The sequence below is a fragment of the Triticum dicoccoides genome, chromosome 6A (genome assembly GCF_002162155.2).
Source record: "Triticum dicoccoides isolate Atlit2015 ecotype Zavitan chromosome 6A, WEW_v2.0, whole genome shotgun sequence".
Classification (NCBI taxonomy): Eukaryota; Viridiplantae; Streptophyta; class Magnoliopsida; order Poales; family Poaceae; genus Triticum; species Triticum dicoccoides.
Genome location: NC_041390.1, coordinates 514191480 through 514207022, shown reverse-complemented (window position 1 = coordinate 514207022; position 15543 = coordinate 514191480). Strand labels below are relative to the sequence as shown.

Below are 15543 nucleotides of genomic sequence, written 5' to 3'. Positions count from 1 at the left end.
CTTAATTATGTTGCGAGAGTAGCAACTCTTGTTGTAAGGGTGTGTTGTAGGGCTAAGAGGATCGAACTCTTTTCTCTCTTAATTAATATATGTGGCAAATCTTTTGCCCGGTTTAAAGAAAAAATTCCAGACAAGGAGAGAAGAGCGTGCTTCATGCAGACGCCGTGAGTGCCGGGACTCTCGCACGCCACCTCACGCCAGCAAGCAGGCTTTGCTTCCCTCACGTCACGTGGGATGGCCTGGTTTCTCGTGGGCGGACGACGCACGGGCACGGGCAGCCACGCGCCAACGGACACGCGCGTCCCACGAGTGCCCGCAGCGCACGGTGATCGACGGCAGAGACGCCCTCGGCCCTCCGCTGCTCAGACCGCGCGGACACCTGTACACATCACCGTTTCGAGCTGGCAGTGCTATCTACCGCCGCCGGTTCTGAAAGTTGCTCCAGGAGAACGTCGTGTGACGGCATGACCTAAACATTGCTCCAGGAGACGCAACGCATCGCTTCTCCTCTCTTGGATGCATGCACCGTGTGTGCACTCCGTTTCCGGCGGCATGAAAACGACGGCAGGACACCGGCCGGCGGGCGAGCAGCAGAGCAGGTGTGTTATTCCATTTGATTTGACGATCTGCGTGCGTTGGTCAGGAGCCAGCGGCGCTCCACAACTGCTCCAAATGCAGCATCCCCGCCCAATACAAAACACCGCATATTTCCATCTCCGTTTTCGTCGGTGACTCCGTGGCAGGGAGCCAAGCCATCCCAATACAACCCTTTAACGATGGCGCAAAGGGCGCCTCCTGGCGATGTCCACGTCAGATTAGCTACAAGACAAAGAGGTTTATATCCTCTGGAGAAGAAAGAGAGAAAGGGATTGGGCAGGCGAAGAGAGAAAGGGATTGGCCCCAAGTCCCCATCCCCCGATTCCTCTCCCTCTACCTTTCCCTCGTTGCCGCCGCCGCCACCGACGACCTCCCTGCAGCCGCCGCCATCAGTCACGCCCTCCCCAATGGCTGACTCTTCCACCCCTTTTCTCCTCCCCTTAACTTCTCCTCACCATCGGCGACCTGTCCTCCCCCTCGCACCAGATCGAGCAGCAGCTCGGGCAGGGCAGAGCGGACGCCGCCACCACCACTCAACGCCGGCCTCCCCCACAGCCGCCGCCACCACCCGCGCCCTCACATCTGGCGCACCCACCCCTTCCATCCTCTCCTCACCTTCTCCCCACCAACGACGACCTCCTCCCCTCTTCCTCGTCACAGATCGACCAGCGGGTCCGGATCTGATGCAGGCTCAGATCCGGCACACCCGCAGCGCTTGTTCCACTTGAGGACGTCATGGACATGGTGCTCTAGCACTGGTGCTGCAGTCATGGACAAGGTGCTCTCCCCATCTTTTCTCTCTATCTCTGCGTATGTGTTGGATTTGATTAAAATCGGCGTTGGTACTGTGTTCGTGATGCTCCCTCTCCTTTTGCTGTAGGAGATTATCACTCTCTACCTCTCTGTGTTGAATTAAGTTGGTGTTGCTGCAACCTCAACGCCCAAATAATCAGCCCTAACCCTAGCCCTTCCTTGGGCATGGAAACCAAGCAGACGGGAGGTGCATCACAGGTATGAATCCTTCCCCTTCTCCAGTTTCGAGTTGGTGACAAGTTCTGCCCTTTTTTGCTCTCTTCCTGATTCAATGGGCAGTACAAGATAACTGCTCCTGGTTCTCAAATTTCCTGTCCAAGTTATAGAGTTAGTAGCATTTTCTATCCAGCTTCTACAGTTAAAAACCAAAACCATAACACACCCCTCAGAAGAAGGAAAAACGAGCAAAGCTGAACATGGAGATCATCCTAGGCAGGAAAAAGGCGCATTATGGACAATGTTTAACAGATCCAATCCGTATTATACCATCTATACGTACACGGTGCTAATCTCGACTTCATCTTCCTTTATGAATGCATGAGTAAACTTCTACATACTGGATTTCAAATGAAAGTCCTCTATTCTAAGCTGAATCCAAACATATGTAATCCCTTTTTGAAAGTGAATATATTTGTCGTGTTGTTAATAACATTGCGGACACACGGCCACTGATTTTTCATTATCAAACTAGGCCACTGATGTATATAGTTTCCCTCTACCATCACATCATGAACTTCTCAAAGCTGAGTACCGTAATAACTATTTTGTTTCTTTCTCCCACCTCAACCAAATGGCCGTTATTAAAGCTTAATTCCTGGGTTTTTATGCGCTCTGTTACATACTAGAGTAATGGCTATTTATTTGCTTAATTTATTACAACGTCTATTAATTATTTTATTTGTGCATTTTAACCACCCAGCAATCAGACATTTAACTCCATCATTATTAGTTACATAAAGAGAAAGAATATGTCCGGCCACTCATTTCTGTCCGTTACATGCACATCCACAATGATGTGTGCCATCTGTTTGTGCGTAGGTTGCTACCATCTAATGTGTGGAGAGAGCCGAGGAGAATATGCTCCGTTACCATCTTGTGAAGGAGGATGTTCACCATCCAAGGTGCTCAACATCACCATCATCTCTCGCTTGCCAAGGTGATTTATCTCATTTGCCATGCTCTGCGTGTCCGCAGCCATCAAGACATGGTGAATTTTTCTGTGTGGTGGCCATCGAGCCACGGTGATTTGTAGAGTTTTATGTACTGTGATGCCACATCTGTTAGTGCCTGGAGAGTTGTAGGGTTTTATCTATTGTGATGCCACATCTGTTAGTGCTTGTGGATTGCTAGGATTTTAGTGCACCATCATTACAGGTAATAGTATCTTTTTGCCCCTTCTACAGGGCCAATGCACAGCGGCCCAAGCTGTTCATTGGAATGATCCTCATCATTATCCTTACCGAAGCTCTTTGCCCTGTACGACCTCATCGTCGGCATCATCTTCTCTTCTACGGTTCTACCTTGTGTCCATTACTATCTGGAGCATTTGTTTTTTAGGATAAAATACAAGGTATTCAATTTAGTAATGTATTGTGGTATTACCATACAACAGAGTACAAGCTCATTTGTTTCAGTATATCACAGACCAAACAAGCCAGCCCAATTGTCGGGATGCTGGATATAGTGGTTGGAGTGTTGCAGCGGCGTCGTGGCAGCGGATGGTAGCGAGGTATTTGGTGCCCCGTTCTACTGCACCACCGTTTCCGAGTGGTCTTATTGATGGCAGTAAAGAAATCAGCGGGGATAGTAGGTTGTCTTCCTTGTCAACTACATATGTCGTCTTTGTTGTTGATGTTGCTACTTCCCTCAGTTGCGAGGTGAGTCTTAATTGCAGGTTTATTTACTTAATTTATCCTTTTGTGCTGACATGGGACTTGGGTGGCTGCTTAACACAACGATCAAGCACATATAGAGTTGTTCTGATTCGTGCAATGCTGCGTAGAACCACAAAAAAGAGGGTGACAGATCATGTGCAAAGTTAACCCAACATCCTTCAGAGCTCATTAATGGAGCTTGCACTCTCTTTTCCATGTTAAAGTTTGGAACATGGAAAATGTTCACAGGCTTGATATGTGCTTCCGTCCTTCTGTAATGTAGATTTAAAATATATAAGGTTTTCTGATTGTCATTTATTTCCTATTTTTGATTCATGGATGACAGTAATCTACCTACAACACTCGAATGGTTTCAAGAAATTGGTGAAAACAAGTGATGTGTTTTCAATCTTTGATGTGTGAAGATGTGCATTGTGTGTGGATGTAAGGAGAAATGGAAGGATTTATGGCAACATGCAACAATTTTGTTGCTTACTTGTACATACTAGTTTTTATTTACTGATATTCGTCGCAATATACCTATGTATCACACATACTACGAGGAGACAAAGTCTTAATTAATAATTGGAACCTGTAACTCATATATGTCCTTTGTTAAGGATGCATTTTTTGTTTTATAGGTCAGACTGAATTATATGTTCCTGTCCAAGCCCTGTTCACTGGCATTGCCTCTTGATTCCCTTCTCAGAACAGAAGATCCACGCTAAACATAACAAGTTCATTAGAGGAGCAAATGTTGTTTATCACCGCATCTCTTCACATGTTGACAAGCCCGATATTTATGAAGGTACACCTTTGTGCTTGGTGGTAAACTTGTTTCTTATTCACTTATATTCAGCATTTCCTTGGTCATTTTGTAATGTTATTTTCGTATTTTGCTCTGCATTAAGATTTATGCAAAGTCTGGTACTTGGCAGAAAATACTGCTGGTTTGTCCATGATTTTCTGCTGGGTTGATTTTGACATTAATTTAACAATGAGTACTTCAATTATGATATTCCGAAGTGCATGGGAGCAATATAGATTCGCTATTATTCGGTTCGAGCTATGTGGCAGAAATTAGCTTCATGCTTCTCTGAACAAACTAGGCACTATACAAGGCGCTGGCGCCATACCTGCTCGGTATGGACAGGAGAAGATGCAGGGGCTCCGCTTCTTGGCCTCGGTGACGTCCTCGTGCCCCTCCACCGCTGGTGTTGTTGCTCGGGCGGCACTACCGGTCTACTATGGCAGGCCTGCTTGTTGCTCAGGTGGGACTGCAGATCTTCTGAAGCTTTATTTTTCTGTACTATCTCGTTATTTTGTTTGGTTGGTGGCCGGGACTGGAAAGCTTGGTACTCCTGAATTCTGAAGTATCATTGTTGCTGCTTGATTTGTTCCACTTTCTTTGGGCGTAGGAGTTGGTGTGCTTGTATATTAATTTATTGCATCAAGCATGGAGTATCCTTTTTCTCTTGGAAAATGTTTGATCCTAGGGCTTTTTACTTGCACATACTAGATCAAATGAAGTTCATTGGGAGTGACACAGCTTCGCTCCTAACCGCTTGAGCAAGGCGGCGGGAAAGGCAAACACAACTACATGCCTCCTTCCTTCGGGCAACACCGCTGGTCCTTGCCTCCTCCGTCATTTGCTTCGGCGACTGTAGGGGGTGGGGACCTCGGGGTTCGGCCCCGACTGTCAGTAGAGTTACAACTTAATGTTTTCCATACAATTTCCCATGTCTACCTATGATCTGAGGAACTCCGCCTTTGCTTTTGGAGACTGCTAAACCTTCTTGTCGTGTCTCTGTGATCAAGACAGACCCTTCTATGTTAGTATAAACCTATTAGTATCTATCAAACTATCCTCTGCTTTATTAATGGGCACCGCGTGTTCATATTTCTGGCATATACTGATGAAATGTGCATAAATATGTGCTCTTTTTTATAGGTTTAAAGAAGAATCAAGGATCAGTTCAATGGTAATTGGACTGCTGATGACACTTGTTTGAACACATGTGATCCTCATAATAGAGTTGCCGTGAGTACCTTGCAGCCTCGCTACTTCGTTTTGTCCTGTTTGATGGAATACTACTACGTTGTGTGCCCCTTTCGATTTTGGCATGACGATTAGAGCAGATAGCGTTTCTGCTGAGCATGGCATGTTTGTTTGTCTCAGGTTGTAAATTTTCTTATAATTTTGTAATTTTAGACCTTCCTCTTATTAAAAGTATCTTAGACCTTCCTGTAAATAGAGAGGCAAAGTTTTCTTATTAAAAATATTTGCATTTAAGTTTGAAATATTTATGTTGCATCAGCTCACACTATTATTATTTTTTGTATAACATGACCCTCTGATTCAGTTATTGGGGTTCATTACTGAACTTTGTATTCTACTCCCTCCGTCCCTAAATATTTGTCTTTTTAGAGATCTCAAATGGTTACCACATACGGATGTATATAGACATATTTTAGAGTATAGGTTCACTCATTTTGCTCCGTATGTAGTCACTTGTTGAAATCTTTAGAAAGACAAATATTTAGGAACGGAGGGAGTATTTAGCATTCATGTTTACCATTGATTATGGGTTAAAGTCAGCAAAGATATCACATTCACATATTTGCAAATCACTTTTGCTGAGTACAAGTGCCATCAAGAATCATCCTAGACCCACAAACGTGCGTAAGCTAGATAAGTGCGCACATGAACGCTTAGGAGGCGTGCCAATGGCACGCCCCAGCCACTAGTCCCAATACTATGTGGTTTGATCGAAGCATTGACCAACCACCACGAGGCGATCGCACAATCAATGACGGGGTGCCCACTTGGACGCGGCACAGATTAGTTACAAGAAGACTACACGAACAAGCGAACAAGTTGCCCATGGATGGACGGAGTCTGCTCGGAGGAACCCATCCATCCGGCCAAATAAAGCCGCCACCACCACCACCACCACCTCAAGTCTGGCCAACCCCTGAAGCAAGCGAACGGCTAATCCGTTGTACTATATGTTTTGTTTCCGCCCTCCCGTCGCTTTCCTGCCACCCGATCCTCCACTCTGTCACCGCCCGTTTCTTTCCGCTAACTACCAAGCAACAGCACAAGACCAGCGCCCCTTCCTCCTGCTGCCACTGGCACAGCAACGGCAGCTCTCAAGGACACATTGCAATCATAATAAGGTGGCGAAAATACACACCACAGGGTGTAATTCAAAATGGAAAGGTTCCTCAAAAGATATTTAAAAACTGTGCTCATATCAATTATATTCCTTTAAGTGATACTACTAGACACGTTCGCGGCTCTTTTCGAAGATAGGAAAAGGAGAAAAATAAGTAGCGGAGGTGACCAGCAGATTCTTGCCATTTCCTTGTAGCTCTGGTTCCTGTCTTCTTTTAATCACGCTGAAAACGATGGTTAAACTTAGTATAATGTGATGGATATCTTGTCCACGGATATTTTCATCGGTAGATGGGGTGTCTAATCTAACGAGAAATTTTATGATGCGACAACGAAGGAGCTTGTTAGAGGTTGCAATGGTTACTAGTTAGACTCAAGGCGACAATGAAGAGAAGAATGGTGACACATCATAATAGTAGAACGCAATCCAAATTAACCCATAGTCCTTACATTACATGTTCTAACTAGCGGCATGAAGCTCCAACAATGACAAACACTTGTCGAAAAGCCAACAACAATGGTTTCGCTAACAATATGGATATCCCATTTGTTGTCATTCCATTTAGGTCTATTTGAGGATCATAGCTCGCTGAAATAACTTCTTTTTTGAAAGCAGAGGACCCTGACATCTACGTTCATTGTTGCATTCGATCGTACAACTTGCTTAAGACGATCCTAGAAATGGTGACAAGTTTAACCCGAGACAATACCTATCCGTCCAATTAAATTCTCGGCGCATATCCTATCCTATGTACGCGTAACAAAAAGAACATGTAAAATAAAGAGATTATGAATGCCAATGTAAAATCCATAGGCAATTACTACAATATGAAAGGCATGCACGTGACTCGCAGGCCGCCTCAGATATCAACATGTCATCCTAGAATTTACGATCACCCTGTGCTACGAGCCGCATCGTAATGCATGGCTCCACATTTCTTGAAATCTATAAATTCAGACATTGTGATTAAAATAAATTATGTACTCTATATTTCTTCTTCCATGGACCTCATCACAATGGCTGCTTTGTAAATAAAATCTTTACTCTCCCCCTTCCCGGTCAAAATCCATCTCCTCTTCCCCACAGCGACATTTGCTCTCCACCATCCCGTGCCTTTCCTCTTCCTCCCCCACCTATTTCATGGTGCTCTGACCTACCCAAGCTCCAATCCCACCCAAATGCAGCTCTAAAATCTCTCCTGTACTCCACCACCGCTGCTCCCCTCCCCAGAGCCGCCGCCGCGCGGTAGCTCCGCGCCACCGCCGACGCCCCGCGCCCCCGCAGCCTCTCCGCCGTCGCTGCCGTCGCCGCGCCTCATCGCGACGTCGCGTCCCTGCTCTCTCCACCCCGTCAGCGATCTCGGGCGTTGGTTTTCGAGGTATGAGCTCGTGTCCGTCCGGCGATTCCCAAAACCCAAACCAGCATCCGCAAATTTTCTAGATCCGCCCCTCCCCACGGTTAACTCAGTCAGTTAATCCGGCATTTATTAACAGCTTCCGAGCCAGCCGAAATTGGAGCTCTCATAATTGATCCGTGATGGTTTTGATTTTGCATCAATTACATCTTGCTTTGCCTTAATTGATTGTGTTCTGTTTCTTTCAAGGTATTGTGGAGAGCTCTTCAATTTCATCCGGCTGTGTTCTTCTGAGCAAAGGGTGAGAAGAATCTTTCGCCGGATTGTCCCCAAAGATGCCAGGAATCATAGTGGATGGAGTTGTCACAGAGGAGATTCAGCATGAGGTGGGTTCCTCTCAAAACAAGGAGAATTTGACGGCCCCAACCATGGCGCCAAGCATGCAGAGTGAGGCACTTGAGATGCACGTTGAGAATTCTGGTGCCGGGGAGCCCTCGATTGAGCAGCTCTACAACAACGTGTGTGAGATGGAGAGCTCAAGTGAGGGCGGCGGATCCCCATCACGCGAGAGCTTCGGGTCGGATGGGGAGGAATCAAGGATTGACTCTGAGCTTCGCCACCTTGTTGCTGGGGAGATGGAGGCCATGAAGGTCATTGAGGAGGAGGAGGAGAAGGAGAAGAAGGGGAGTGGAAGTGTTACCAATGTGGTACCTACTGCTGGGAATGGGACCCCTGTCAGGCCTCAGTCTTCTAATTCATCCAAAAAGAAGGCTACAAAATCACAGCTTGAATCTGATGCTTCTATTGGCCCCAATGGCAAGGCATCCCCCGAGGAAGGCGAGAGTGAGGTCAGCAAGCCCGGAAGCCGTGTTGGCCGTCGCCGGAAAGCTAGTGCTAAATCACAGAATGGAACAGAAGATGCTGGGCTCGATAACCCAGACCTTGGTCCATTTCTTCTTAAGCATGCAAGAGACTTGATTGCCTCTGATAATCCGCGGCGAGCGCTGAAATATGCTCTCCGTGCCACCAAATCATTTGAGAAATGTGCAGGTGGAAAGCCAAGCTTGAACTTGGTCATGAGTTTGCATGTTGTGGCTGCAATTCACTGCAACATGGGAAAGTATGAAGAAGCTGTACCTGTCCTACAACGATCCCTCGAGATTCCTGTGACCGAGGAAGGTCAGGAGCACGCTCTTGCCAAGTTTTCTGGCTGCATGCAATTGGGGGACACCTATGGGATGCTAGGTCAGATTGCCCTCTCACTGCAATGGTATGCCAAAGGGCTTGAAATCCAGAAGCAGACATTGGGGGAGCAGGATCCAAGGGTTGGAGAGACTTGCCGGTACTTGGCTGAGGCTCATGTGCAGGCACTACAATTAGATGAAGCACAAAAATTGTGCCAGATGGCTCTTGACATTCACAGGGATAATGGCCAGCCAGCATCACTTGAAGAAACGGCTGATAGGAGGCTAATGGGTCTTATTTGTGACACAAAGGGTGACCATGAAGCTGCATTAGAACATCTAGTGATGGCAAGCATGGCCATGGTCGCCAATGGCCAGGAGACTGAGGTGGCCTCAGTGGATTGCAGCATTGGTGACATTTATCTCTCATTGGGTCGATATGACGAGGCTGTATGTGCTTACCAGAAAGCTCTTACAGTATTCAAGACTAGCAAAGGGGAGAATCATGCCACCGTGGCTTCTGTTTTTCTGCGGCTTGCTGATCTATACAACAAAACAGGGAAGCTAAGGGAATCAAAATCATACTGTGAGAATGCTCTCAAAATTTATCAGAAACCTATTCCAGGCACGTCTCTTGAAGAAATTGCCACTGGTTTAACTGATGTTTCAGCCATATATGAGACCATGAATGAGCATGACCAAGCACTGAAGTTACTCCAGAAGGCCTTGAAGATGTACAATAATTCTGCTGGCCAACAGAGCACGATTGCTGGAATTGAAGCTCAGATTGGTGTCTTGCACTACATCTCTGGGAATTATGGCGATGCATATGACTCCTTCAAGAGTGCGATTACAAAGCTCCGCACATGTGGTGAGAAGAAGTCCGCCTTCTTCGGTATTGCCCTGAACCAGATGGGGCTGGCGTGTGTTCAAAGATACTCCATAAATGAAGCTGCAGAACTCTTCGAGGAAGCTAGAACTGTTCTGGAGCAAGAATACGGGCCATATCATGCAGATACTCTAGGAGTATACAGCAATCTTGCTGGAACTTATGATGCAATGGGAAGGTAAGCTCCGTATTGATTCACTTGCCAAGTTGTTTCTTCTATACTGCAAAATAGACCATACATGTTTCTTTGACCATTTAACTGTTAATTTCCATTTTGCTAATATGTTTGTTTGACTTCTCATTATTGCCATCCTTCTAAGCCCTGCATAACCTACATGTGAACTTTAATAAAAGTGAAGTGCTTCCATGCACACCTCGCCTTTATTATTTGTCCATGATTTATCGCTAAGTTAACATGGCGATCCATTTGGTTGCTCTCAAGCCTCAACTAGGCCGCTGATTACCTGTTCCATGTTAGCCCTCAGATGTCCTGGGTATAGCACAGGATATGAGTAAAGCCATAAAGTGTTCTTATAAATGGCAACTGTCGAGCCTTTGTTATTGTTTAGCATCTTCCAGCTTGGCACATGATTAGTCTCTTTATGCAGCCCAAATTGAATTGGGCAGATGCTGATTGCGATAAAGTTGGGCCTACTTAATTGAAGTAGGACCATCATAAAACCATCTTTAGTTGCTTGTCGTTGGCTGTTCAGTAAAAGAAAGATCACAATGCTTATCCTCTTGCTTTACCTTCTCCATTTGCATCTTTCTGTCCGTGTGGAAACTTCATGCTGCTTTGTTAGACCTGTGTGTCTGCCAGCTTTTCTGTAATATTCTTCCTAATCATGATGCTAGTTCTGAACTAAGAGTGGCCAGTTGTACTCTGGTCTAGCCGGCCAGATCAGATTTCTGAAGCAACATGCTATCTCAGCTACCTCTGAAAGCAAATCTGAGATTAAGAGATTGAAAAATGCATCTCCCTCTCAGAATATGTCCAGTTGATGATATTTCTGTTCTTTTGTGTTGCCAGACTGGATGAGGCCATTGAGATCTTGGAATACGTCGTCGAAATGCGCGAAGAGAAGCTAGGTACGGCGAACCCAGACGTCGACGACGAGAAGCGGAGGCTTGCCGAGTTGCTGAAGGAGGCTGGCCGGGGGAGAAGCAGGAAGGCAAAATCCCTGGAAAATCTTCTAGAGACCAACCCATACACCATCGGGAAGAGGACTACAGTTGCAGCGTGAGTGAACTACAGCTTTTGAAACAGAAAAAGGAACACTATGACGCTAAGAATTTGTGTATCAATTGGTTTATTCAAATTTGGTGAGAGGGGTACATGGGAATAGTAGTAGCGTTTTGAGTATCGAGATACAAAAATGGTCTGATTGATTGTTGTAAAGTTGCAAAGGCTATTTTCACTTGTTATTACTTGCTCGGTGTCTAGAGCAATTAACTGTGCTCGTTGAACCGGTGTGTTTTGCCTAGTCCTACTACTAGTTTACATACACTACAACAAATAATGAACAGTTATAACCCTACTGTTTAGATGACACAAAAATGATCTGATTGATTGTTGTAAAGTTGCAAAGGCTGTTACCACCAGGAATGCCTTTTAGTGCTCGGGCGCTAGTGAGTTCGATCTTTTTCGCCAAAAAAAACATATTCCAAAGTCTTAAAAAAAACCTATTTTTTCCAGATTGTCATATGAATGCATATTACATGATTAACCCTACTGTTTAGATGACACAAAAATGATCTGATTGATTGTTGTAAAGTTGCAAAGGCTATTACCACCGGGAATGCCTTTTAGTGCTCGGGTGCCAGTGAGTTTGATCTTTTTCGCATAAAGAATCAAAATTCATATTCCAAAGTTTTTTAAAATTCTTTTTTTTTTCACATTGTCATATGGAGATGCATATTGCATGATTAACAAGCGAGCTATGCAAAAATGACAAATCAATAATTTTCACCCTGTGTAGTTCGCGTGTTAATGCTTCTCATGTACTATATAGAATTTTTTTAAACACTGGAATATGTTTTTTTGATTTTTTTTTAGAAAAAAGGCTACATGGAGTTCGAGCACACAAACACCACACTCCACTTGTTATTACTTGCTCAGTGTCTATAGCATTAACCATGGTCGTTGAACAGGTGTTTCACCTAGTCCTACTACAACAACTAATGAACAATTACGTGTTAGAGCAACTCTAGCAGAATTGACATAATTTGAATTGGCATCCGTCATATGAAGCACGCTCCATAATGATTTGGAGGCTGCCGGGCCTGGGAGCAAACACATATTCGACAAACACATCCTTCATACTCCCCAAGCTCCCTTCACCTCCCTCCTCCCAGGTCTCCGACCCCCGCATCGCCTCCAAGGGCGGCTCGGGGGAGAAAGATGCCACCGTTAGGAGGCAACCTATCGTCCTTCCCTCGCTTCACCGCCATCGGAGTCCCCGCTAACGCAGTCGTGCTGGCTTCAAGGAAGGTGGCGGGGGGCTCGAGCCATAGACGATGTTGCACGCCCCTTCTCCAAGCCGCGGTGATGACTCCAAGGTGGAGACCATGGTGAGGTCCTGGCGGTTTGGTTCCTGGCAGTGGCTACCTCTAGTGGTGCACCGGCCTGGCTGTCAACGAGCACGCGAGTTTCCGCGACAATCCCCTTGCCAGTGCGCCTTCGGCCGCGTTGGCCCCCCATCTGCGTCTTCTCTATCGTCCGTGGCCTGCCGACATCTTTGTCTGTGCGGTTCCTAACCGTGTTCTTCGGAAGCTACATTCTCTTCCAGCTTCCTGGCGGCTACGGATCTGCGTTCCCCTCCAGATCCTGGCTCACCGGCATCATCAATCATCATCTCGTCCACTACGTCTGCTCTCTCTGCTCTGCCGTCTCTCCAACCCCATCCTTCACATCCATTGTCCTTATCCCGCCAGATTGAAAGCTCACATATCAAGTGGCATCCGGTGCCACCTTCTTCTTCGGCAGCGGGTGCGCAACACCCGAGGTGTCCTCCCCTTCTTGGAGATGCTGCCATGGCCTTTGTCCATGCCCCTTTTTGAGCATCGAGGGAAACCCTAGGTTCAATCCATCAGATCGGACGGTGATGGCTTCACGCCGTCATTTCCCTTCTTGGAGGCGTTGTCTTGATTGCTCGTGGAGTCCCCAGTGTTGGATTCAGAGATGTTGGATGTGGTTTGGGATGCTTTTGTTGGTGTGGGCATCCGGGGCGAAATGTATGACTTCGCTGGTGCTTCCTTCTTCCTTCTGCTTCTCGCTCAGCCTTGTCCTGCAACCCACTTGCTGACTATCTGCGCTTATGGTGGGGTGTACGTTGATCCAGTCGGGTTTGGAGTCATAACCGCGTGAAGAAGGTGGCTCGTGATATGTTCGTGGCGAGGTCTGGTACCCTGTGTCTCATCTCTTCGCCTCCCATGGTTGGAGTCTCGGCAAGGTGAGCTTAGTTGTGTTGTATCCTCTATTTGGGCCGAGCATCCATGTCTCTCTGCTTCGAGAACCAAGCTCACGTCATCTAGCGTTCGTATTGTGATGTATGAAAGTGCAATATTGCACTAAAGTGTTTTTGACATTGATGACAACTTCATTTGTGTTTCTGACCGCATGCTCTAAGTGTTAACAGCCCTGAATAAGCTAAAAGTGAAGCATGGATGGTTATTTCCTCTTATTGGAACAAGGAAAAGCGGTGTGCTCAAGAAAAGAAGAGTACCTTAATGTTTTCTTATCTCTTGAGTCCTTAGGGCAGCCGCACTATTAAGAGGGGGTGCATCATAAAAACATCTGGGGAATCAACTTACCTTCTCACATTGATCTGAAAATCCTAGTGCCAAGTCTCTGTTCAGGCCGGAACTTCCGGGGACGTCCGGAACTTCCGGGGACCGGAATGTCCGGGCGGGGTCCGGGAAGCTTCCGGGGTACCCAGAGAAACTGCACTTTTCGTGCGATCTCTCTGTGTAGCCCGGAACCTCGCCGGAACCTGGACGGAACTTCCGGGCACCAGAACTTCCGTCCTCTGTGTCAGCAGCTTCCGGGGTACTACTAAGTGGTGCAAACCTTCTGTGTAGCCCGGAACCTGTCCGGAACTTGGCCGGAACTTCCGGGCTGCGCAGAAATCTGCCTCCAACGACGAGATTTCATCCCTACCTATAAATAGTCTTCTTCTTCCTCACGAAGGGGTTGACGACTCCATTTCTCTCACCTCCATTTTCAGACCTCGATTTCTTGGAGATCTCCCTCCTTAGCCAACCAAAGCTCTTGATCTTTTGAGAAGCAAAGGAGAAGTGCTCGATCTACACATTCACCAAAGAGAAAGTTGATTCCCCCTTGTTTTTGTGGTGCGTCTTGTTACTCTTGGAGGTTGGAGACTCCTAGGCGGTAGGAGTGCTCCGGCGAGAAATCGACCATTGTGATTTCCCCCGGAAAGTTTGTGAGGGTTTGGAGACAACCCCAAGGTTTACCACTAGTGGTTGAGAAACGCCTTCGTAGTGTTGTCTCAAGGAGAGAATAGGGTGAGCCTTCATGGCATTGGTGTGCCTTCGTGGTAACATCCACCTCTCTAAACGGCGATGTAGCTTCCCTCCAAGGAAGTGAACATCGGCATACATCCTCGTCTCTCGGAGTTGCGGTTATTCCTAACCCTAACTCTCTACTTGTGGTTACTTGTCTCTTAGCACTTACTTATATATCATCTTGTGCTTGCTTACTCATATATATATTTGTGTCACTTGTTTATCTTGCTTAGCTCATTAGTATCATACTTGCAATTGTTAGGCTCACTTTTATTTTCCGCATTATTGCTTAGTAACAATTAAAATTTGTAATTGTACCTATTCACCCCCCTCTAGGTCCATCTCGATCCTTTCAATTAGTATCAGAGCCTCATACTCTATTCTTGTGGCTTAACCGCCCTAGAGCGAGATAAACCCCGATAGGACTCCCCTTGTTGTAGATCCGAAGGATAAAGGCGAGGCTTCTTCTGAAGTTAAGACCTTTACTTCTGAGGATCTAGAACGGGCCCTTGCTAAGCAAAAGGAGGAGCATGATGCTTCTCTTGAGGCCTTGGTCCAAATGAGGATAGCCACGTTGTCCACGGTGCTTGCACCACTTTCGGGTGGTGCAGCTTCGAGGCCAACTGTGCCTACTCCGCCACTTGGTCAACAACCTTCTAGCAATGAACACTCCAGTGTTCCTTGGCTTTATGCAAGACCCCAAGTTGAGAAACCTAAATATAACCCTCAAGGCAAACCTCCTTTACTTGATGCCACTTCCGATTTTGCCTTGTAGAGAGTTGCTATGTAGGATCATCTTCGATATGGAAATGATGAGATGCTGGAGATCTTGGAGTATGGTTATCATGTGGTTGATCCAAAGAATCCTACACCAAGAAAAATTTATGACAAGAATCTAAGTGACACTGCAACCATGTGTATAAGGAGAGGTATGTTTGAAAAGCAAAGGAGACCTTTCATACACATCACAAGTGCCAAGGAACTGTGGGAAAGTATTATAAGATCCAAGACCGGTACCTCCACCCTCCGGAGTGCTCAATATGAAATTGCCAAGGGGCAATTGCAAAACTTTTGTATGGACAAAGGTGAAACTCCCAATCAACTCCTTGAGCGTCTCATGACTCTCACC

At 46.3% G+C, this 15543-nt stretch overlaps 2 protein-coding genes across 6 annotated transcripts; both read left to right on the top strand.

Moving 5' to 3' along the window:
• The first annotated feature begins 854 nt into the window (after positions 1-854).
• Positions 855-5629, top strand: LOC119317603. 5 transcript variants are annotated; one of them, XR_005153672.1, is made up of 8 exons: positions 862-1375; positions 1478-1608; positions 2449-2566; positions 2814-2980; positions 3055-3220; positions 3994-4092; positions 4394-4555; positions 5236-5629. XR_005153672.1 is itself a non-coding variant. In XM_037592088.1 (6 exons), the coding sequence occupies exons 3-6, from the start codon at positions 2488-2490 to the stop codon at positions 4472-4474; spliced, it is 492 nt and encodes a 163-aa protein (XP_037447985.1). In that variant the 5' UTR covers positions 855-1375; positions 1478-1608; positions 2449-2487; the 3' UTR covers positions 4475-4557. The 5 variants fall into 5 exon arrangements, 1 of the variants encoding a protein (XP_037447985.1); XR_005153671.1 differs by having other exon boundaries at positions 3926-4092; XR_005153670.1 differs by having other exon boundaries at positions 863-1375; positions 3055-3287; positions 3926-4092.
• Positions 5630-7549: 1920 nt separating this feature from the next.
• On the top strand, positions 7550-11357 carry LOC119317602 (protein KINESIN LIGHT CHAIN-RELATED 2-like). The gene is made up of 3 exons (XM_037592087.1): positions 7550-7841; positions 8067-10068; positions 10921-11357. Exons 2-3 carry the CDS (start codon positions 8153-8155, stop codon positions 11132-11134), a joined length of 2130 nt encoding a protein of 709 aa, XP_037447984.1. The 5' UTR covers positions 7550-7841; positions 8067-8152; the 3' UTR covers positions 11135-11357.
• Positions 11358-15543: the final 4186 nt, after the last annotated feature.

What these genes read in the sequence shown, in the direction of transcription:
- LOC119317603 (XM_037592088.1), top strand. Translation starts at nt 2,488, where the DNA reads ATGCTCCGTTACCATCTTGTGAAGGAGGATGTTCACCATCCAAGGTGC. An exon ending in CTACTTCCCTCAGTTGCGAG is followed by an intron (nt 3,288 to 3,993) that starts GTGAGTCTTAAT and finishes TTCCCTTCTCAG; the next exon opens with AACAGAAGATCCACGCTAAA. An exon ending in CAAGCCCGATATTTATGAAG is followed by an intron (nt 4,093 to 4,393) that starts GTACACCTTTGT and finishes TGAACAAACTAG; the next exon opens with GCACTATACAAGGCGCTGGC.
- LOC119317602 (XM_037592087.1), top strand. Translation starts at nt 8,153, where the DNA reads ATGCCAGGAATCATAGTGGATGGAGTTGTCACAGAGGAGATTCAGCAT. An exon ending in ACTTATGATGCAATGGGAAG is followed by an intron (nt 10,069 to 10,920) that starts GTAAGCTCCGTA and finishes TTGTGTTGCCAG; the next exon opens with ACTGGATGAGGCCATTGAGA.